This window comes from Penaeus chinensis, chromosome 9, assembly GCF_019202785.1.
Source record: "Penaeus chinensis breed Huanghai No. 1 chromosome 9, ASM1920278v2, whole genome shotgun sequence".
NCBI classification, from domain to species: Eukaryota; Metazoa; Arthropoda; class Malacostraca; order Decapoda; family Penaeidae; genus Penaeus; species Penaeus chinensis.
This window is the reverse complement of record NC_061827.1, coordinates 37492136-37499635: the sequence shown is the minus strand read 5'-3', so window position 1 is coordinate 37499635 and position 7500 is coordinate 37492136. Positions and strand designations below refer to the sequence as shown.

At 37.7% G+C, this 7500-nt stretch overlaps 1 protein-coding gene across 2 annotated transcripts in view; it reads left to right on the top strand.

The window, feature by feature from the left end:
- The window catches only part of LOC125029223 (putative aminopeptidase W07G4.4), an 8602-nt gene extending 1435 nt beyond the window's left edge, over positions 1-7167 (top strand). Inside the window, exons 1-11 of one of the 2 annotated variants that reach the window (XM_047619109.1) lie at positions 1424-1583; positions 1683-1822; positions 1935-2076; positions 2985-3102; positions 3298-3398; positions 3712-3887; positions 4155-4378; positions 4562-4735; positions 4849-5007; positions 5178-5330; positions 6511-7167. In XM_047619109.1, coding sequence (XP_047475065.1) covers positions 1570-1583; positions 1683-1822; positions 1935-2076; positions 2985-3102; positions 3298-3398; positions 3712-3887; positions 4155-4378; positions 4562-4735; positions 4849-5007; positions 5178-5330; positions 6511-6645 — 1536 coding nt within the window. In that variant the 5' untranslated portion in view covers positions 1424-1569 and the 3' untranslated portion in view covers positions 6646-7167. Of the gene's footprint in view, positions 1-1423; positions 1584-1682; positions 1823-1934; positions 2077-2984; positions 3103-3297; positions 3399-3711; positions 3888-4154; positions 4379-4561; positions 4736-4848; positions 5008-5177; positions 5331-6510 lie in introns of those variants that run through there. The other variant, XM_047619110.1, reaches the window with a different exon arrangement.
- Positions 7168-7500: the final 333 nt, after the last annotated feature.

The following is a 7500-nucleotide window of genomic DNA, read 5'->3' as shown; positions in this document are numbered from 1 at the left end:
AGGAGGATAGAGATTGGAAGAGGAAGGGAAAGGGGGAGAGGTGAAGAGAGATGGGGATAGGGAGAGTCAGGGTGATGAACACAGTGAGGGTGATAGGAAGAGGGATTTGGAGGGAGGGGGGGAGGGAGAGAGGGAGGGAGGGAGGGGGAATACATAGGGAGAGGAGAGGAGGGATTGGGAGAGGGAGAAGGGGAGGGATTGGGAGAGGGATTGGGAGAGGGATTGGGAGAGGGATTGGGAGAGGGATTGGGAGAGGGATTGGGAGAGGGATTGGGAGAGGGATTGGGAGAGGGATTGGGAGAGGGATTGGGAGAGGGAGAAGGGGAGGGAGAAGGGGAGGGAGAAGGGGAGGGAGAAGGGGAGGGAGAAGGGGAGGGAGAAGGGGAGGGAGAAGGGGAGGGAGAAGGGGAGGGAGAAGGGGAGGGAGAAGGGGAGGGAGAAGGGGAGGGAGAAGGGGAGGGAGAAGGGGAGGGAGAAGGGGAGGGAGAAGGGGAGGGAGAAGGGGAGGGAGAAGGGGGAGTACTGTTATTTTTTTTAGAAACTGGTTTAGTCATGTTAGCCTGTTTTCTGATTCTGGCCTGGATTTGCCCAGAACTGGAAGAATTGGTCCTGGTTCACTAACCTTCAAACTGGCTAAGTCTTAACATGAAATGTAGAGAGAAGTGATCAGACTTAATAATACCATGACAAGTATCTATTGTTATGCTTGTATCTTCACAGATTGTATCAGCTGATGCTTATCATTAGTGGTTTAACCTTGTCTTATCTGTGACAAGTGGAGAACCTTGTTCATGAGATAAAAAGGTCACAAATCAGAGCAGAGATTCTGGTGAACATGGAAACAATAGTAGTAGTATGGTGTTTGCATTTAGTGTAATATGATGACTTCAGTGTTAATTTGACACTCATGTATTTCGTCATTAGCTTATATCCGTATCATTTGGTTGTTGTATGTTGTTTCTGCTGCCTAGTTTGGAGAATTTAGAGGATGTGTAGTGAGTCTTGGCTGCCCTTGCCTTTGAACAGATTGAATATTGAAAGCTTGCTTGAGTCAAAAATGAAATATATGTATATATATATTATTAAAAAAAAAAAAAAAAAAAAAAAAAAAAAAATATATATATATATATATATATTAATATATATATATATATATATATATATATATATATATATATATATATATAGAGAGAGAGAGAGAGAGAGAGAGAGAGAGAGAGAGAGAGAGAGAGAGAGAGAGAGAGAGAGAGAGAGAGAGAGAGAGAGAGATAACATATTAGATAGCACATGTTTTAGGTTTTGGAAATTGATACTTAACTTCATTACTGTATATTTCAAAATAACTTTCTTGAGAATATGTATGCAGCCCTACAAAGATAGAGTAATTATAATCATAGGATAGTGGGTACTATTGAGCAGAATAAATAAGAAATAGGAAGTTGATAATCCTCTGCAAACTAGTTGGCAACTCAGCATCAGATAAGTGGGAGGCGTTGTCTTGTGCAGGTTCTCTGCTGTCTTGTTAGAGAAGGTGACATAACAGAAAAAGGTGACAGAACAAACACCAGTATGGCAAGCAAGAGGTATAACAGAAGATTTTCTCCTGAATGCTTTGTGGAATTGAACAGTGTCTCTCACATAATTTTCATTTGAATTGGTTTTGATTTACTGTTCTGTTACAGAATCCCCTGTGAAATCAAAGCTGAAAGATCTCTGTCATCTGAAGACTATGATGGCATTGTTTTGGTGACAGATGCACTAAGCAAACTTGGATCAGGATTTGAGCCCCTGGCAGCTGCACTGAAATCTCAGGCAGAGTTTGGTATGTATTAGTAACAATAATTTTTTTTTTCCCCTGTTTTTTCTAAGTGTACAAAATGACTTATGAATACAATGGTATCTGACATCCATGTTGTAAAGAACTTATTTTACAGACTCATCAGTAGAGAAAGATGGTGCTTGTGTAAAGGTGAACCTTCCAGCCGGCCGCTTAATCTTTGCACCAACTGGACCTCTTAACCGTGATTATGATGATGTCCGTAGATTTGCAGATGCTGCAGCATCTGGCATCAAGAGGTAAGGTCTAAAGTTTTTGAATGGAATTCTTTATCATTTTTTTATAGCATCATATTTCTATCTACATGACATAATAGCTCTAAAGTTATTTTCTATTTCTGGGGATGAATGTGGCATGTACTTTATAATTCAGATGATGGACAGTTAAAGCCTGAAATACATAGCTTAGATATAAAGGCTTATAACAAGTTTATTGTTGAGTGTTGTCACTAATCCTGATTTGTTTGTTGTATTTTATAGCTTATCATTAAGTTTTTAATGGGATCAAGTGAAGTTATCAGAAACTAGAATAATTTATAATTTGAATGGCTTGAGTAATTGATGGTGTTACTCTTTATGATAATTTATATAAAGCATTCACAACTTCCATACACCTTGTTTCTTTTTTTGTATATCACATGGTTTCAGAAGTATGCCAGTTTGTAATTTGTGAAAAGCAGATAGGTTATTCAGAGGCAGGAATTTAAATGTTAGAGTTCTTAGATTAATATGTTTCCCTATATGTGTATTACATGATATCTTAAAGTGTAAGTATACCTTTATTAGTCACATGAGAATATTGGCTTGTCAGAAAGATTACAGAAGCTTCTGATATGAGACTTAATTTTGGAGAACACATCTTGAGATATGATCAGTTATCAGTAGATAAATCAAGGTGACTTCTAACATGTTTGAATTAGAATGTTAGTTTTGCGGATATCTTTGTTTTGCCATTAGATAATTAAAGTAAATATCTTAATTTACCTATTGTTCAAAATTGTATTTGAACAAAGTCATATCAAAAGATCATCCAAAATATTAAATGTGTATACATGTTCCTCTTCCTGTCCTTGCATGTATATCATCCTGTGAATTGAATTCTTGCTTTATACAATTTATTAATTCCCGAACACGCCTTCCCTGAACAGAGCAATCAAAGTCGGGGTCAAGCGTCCACTCCTCATCCGAGCCCCTGATCAGAGCTTCAAGCATGCTGATCTTGTGACCTTGCTTGGAGCACTTCATGCCCTTTATGTACCCCTTGAGGTAAGGTAACGGAATCAGGACTGTCTCTTGCTTTTATCTAGACGAAGTGTGTTTTTCTTGTAAGTGAAAGAATTGCTTATTAAACATGTGTAATATTTGAACATGATTTGTTAGTTTTTTTTGTTTTGACTTCTTTTCCTAGTTTGTTGTATATAGTGATGGTGCAAAAGCAAATTACAAATTCTATGTTTTAAGATTCGAGAAGATGTACCAGAGAAAATCACCAAGATTCAGAGTCTTGGATTTCTTGGCAGCGACAAGATCGTTCAGCTGGCTCTTGCCCTGGAGAGTGGCAGGTTAGTGTCTCTAAAGCTAATAGAACAAAGAATAAGGGAGTGAATTAAGCTGCATAAGGTTTTTTGTTTCCATGTGGTGTATGGCCTGTATGCAGTTAATGTATTTGTTTCAAAAAATATTTAATTTTATTTATTATCTGTCAATCTCATTCTTCCTTGTTTAATAGCTTTGATTACTTGTCTTGTTCAAAGGAGCAAATGTATTTAATTTTTATTAATAGACATATTACTTAGAGACTTCCCCCCCCCCCCCCCCCCCCCCCCCCTTTCCTTTATATACTTTTCACATATCTAATTGTTATTTTTATTATAGGTCTGTTGCTCGTGATGTTGGAGGTTCTGACCCAGAGCGCATGGCTCCCCCACGTGTGGAGGAGTATGTGCGAAAAGTGTTCGAGGGTACAAAGGTGAAAGTCGATGTAGTTTCTGATGATGCTAAACTTGTCAAGGAGTATCCTCTGTTTTCTGCTGTCAACAGGTGTGCCAAAGGTCAGAAACAATTAAATTTTTTATTTAAAAGTGTTGTAATTTGTATTTTTTTTTTTTTTTTTGGGGGGGGGGGGTTGCAGTTTGAGGTAGTTAGTATATATTCTAGAGATCTGAGGGGGCAGTTCCTTTAACTACATGTTTTTAGTACCAGTAGTATTGGTAATAAACAATAATAGTGCCACAAAAGGGATAGTAATAACCAATAACAATAAATATACCATACACATAGAGGGTGCAGTTTTTAACACAAGCTTGCCATCATTGCAGGTGTGCCACGTCACCAGGGTCGCATTATCTACCTAACTTATGAGGGTGCTGGGCCAATTGAACAGACCCTAATGTTGGTGGGCAAGGGTGTGACCTATGACACTGGCGGAGCTGACATCAAGGCTGGCGGTGTGATGGCTGGCATGCACAGAGATAAATGTGGGTCAGCAGCTGTGGCTGGTTTCATGCAGATCCTTGCAAAACTGCAGCCTGCCAATATTAAGGTGATTGCCACTATATATGTTTATCTATGGGTGCACCAATGTTTTTATCTTTTATGAGGATGATATTGAGATAATGCTGAATAAATATACATGTTTCAAGCTTCAGTTTAGCAGTGGAGTTCTCTGTATTGCTGTAACTTTTTTACTCAAGTATATGGATGTAATTTAAGAACTTGCTTCCAGGTTATTGGCACTATGGCAATGGTACGCAACAGTGTGGGTTCAGAGTGCTATGTTGCAGATGAGATAATAACCTCTCGTGCTGGGGTGAGAGTAAGAGTTGGAAACACAGATGCAGAAGGACGAATGGCCATGGCAGATGTCTTGTGCCATATGAAGGAAATGGCAGTCAATGAGGTAAAGAAATATCAAGAGTTTAGACAAAGTACACGAGCATTAAATATACTAATGAAAATGTAAAAGAGTAATTCTATTTTCACGAGGAGAAATTCTAATTTTTTTCATTTCAGGTAAATCCATATCTCATGACAATTGCAACACTGACGGGTCACTGTGTCCTTGCATATGGTGAAGCATATACGGCCATAATTGATAATGGCTCGGCAAGGCTGGCTGGTCTGTCTCAGAAGTTGCAGGCATCTGGGGAAGAGGTTGCTGACCCATTTGAGGTAAATGCCAGTGGTTTGATCATGAAAGAATCAGAGGAAGGGAGACTGTAAAGTTGATTTTCATAATTTGTAACATTTGCCCACAACATTAATTGTTAACCATGAAACTGGCAAAAAATATTTTTTATATATAGTTTATTATCACCAAATTGAATAACTTATCCATTCAGATTTCTTCAATGAGGCGAGAAGACTTTGATTTCCATTGTGGCAAGAGTGAATATGAGGATGTCTTGCAATGTAACAATGCCCCTTCTTCGCGCACTCCACGTGGCCACCAGACCCCCTCAGCCTTCCTTGTTATGTCTTCAGGATTGGATAAGGTTTGTCTTTTCATGCAGCCGTTTTTCAATTAAGGTCCTTTTCAGTTAGCTTTAGTACTTTTTTTTAAGTCTACTTCAGATTAGTTACCAAAATGTCAATTGAAGAATTAATTGGACTTATTATCAGTGCATATTTAATGAAAGTGAAGTAAATACAAAGTTATATATATTAACCCGTTGGATCTAGGTGACGTGACCATCATGCTATGAAAAAATCTGGGTTGAGGGGCAGGTGGTATAAACAAGCTGTCACAGGAAAATCTAGCTGTAGACCTGGTGATGTGAATATACATGTGATGTGAGCATTGTGGCTGAAGGCCAGGGTGATGGAATAGACTTGTTACAAGTGCACAAACCTATTGGGAGGTTTATTTTACTCCTTTGGTGAATTTGCATTATTCCCATTGATGTATGAGCATGGAATGAAATGTCTGTGATGCAGGTTGCTTTACAGAAAATTTAATATTACATAAAAAAAGAAAAAAGATGACAAGACAGGACAAGACAGGACAAGACAGGACAAGACAGGACAAGACAGGACAAGACAGGACAAGACAGGACAAGACAGGACAGGACAGGACAGGACAGGACAGGACAGGACAAGACAAGACAAGACAAGACGTGTTGCATAGTTTTATTTTTCTTGCACCTAGTTGTAGACTACCTAGAGATTGGAGTCTGTTCAAAGAAAAAAAAATATTACCATCTGGTTAATTCAAATCAAATGGCAAATATGGACATTGGAAAATGCATAAAGCTAAAAATGCTTATCCGTAAAATAAGTAATTAACTTTGTGAATAGGACGCATAGTCTTGTCACTGCACACACGTGTTTGCATGCACCTGGCCTACAAGCAGCCACCCAGCAGAGAGGCCGCTCATGTAAGGCTAATGCCCAGATTTTTGGTAATATTATTACCATAATGCAACTGGATCCAATGGGTTAAATAGAATAGTTAGTATTATAGTTGAAAAAGACCTTACCCCCAAGACATTTACACATGGCTTAGGTTTCATCTTCCCCTGTGTGTTTGAAACATTTTGATATCTAATGGTGAGAAGGCAAACCTAGTCTATTTTGATCATGAGTGGGTGAATTATTGCCTAATTCAAGTAGACAAGCAAGACACGTACCTTTTTCCTTATCACTGTAGACTAATTAAAGAACTTACACTTTCAGCATGGGAAGGAAAGCAGCAAGCCCCTCAAGTACTCACATCTGGATATTGCAGGCTCTTCCGGACCTTTCCCCGGGATTCCAACTGGGGCCCCCATTCTTGCTATGGCTCATGCCTTTATTCCCAATGCCTTTTAATTTTTCAGATAATCCAGTGATAAGCATAGGAGTTGAAGTATTGAAATATCACTGGATGAACTCTTAAACTCTTATTCATTATTGAAAAACTAAGCAGTGGCTTAAAATTGGCGAATCATGCAGCTTTATTTGATGATGAAAGACAAGGGTATGGGAGTATAACAAATTGTTGATAGTTAATTTATGTCCTCATGAGTAAATATTGCTGTGATATCTTGGACCTCTACCCCACAAAGTCTAACTTGGATATTTGCAGTTATGTAACTGTCAATGCCAGTACTTAATGATCCCAGAGAAAAAAAATGTTATAGCTTAATATTTAGCACCTCAGAGATTGTAATTTAATTTTATATGAATTTCTAACAGATAACTAATTTAAATGATGCATATTTGAAGATATTTTTAAAATGTTCTTTCTCTAACTTGACATTTATATTAGGGCAAAAACACTATCTTTGTCCATTATGCCTGATCACCATCTCTTGTAAAAGACTGCTACATTTAAATAAATATTTTGTTTCATACATGCATTTTTTTATCACAAGGACAAGATATATATATATAAAAGAGTATATTAAACCACAAGAATGCCAGAGTTTCATTTATTGGAATTAAATAAACCTTTCATAAATAACCACTTTAGCACCTTAATGTCCTTTCGAATCTCGGTGCTTTTTACAGCTAGTTTTAAAAGGTAATATAGACTACCCTAGACATTTTCCAACATTTTGTTTTTAGACCTATTTTCATGAAGTTTGATATGGAAGAGCATTATATGCAACAATCGGGGCAAAATTGAACAAATACTTAATCTCTACAAAGTCATTATTTCATTATAACCAACATAGACTATTC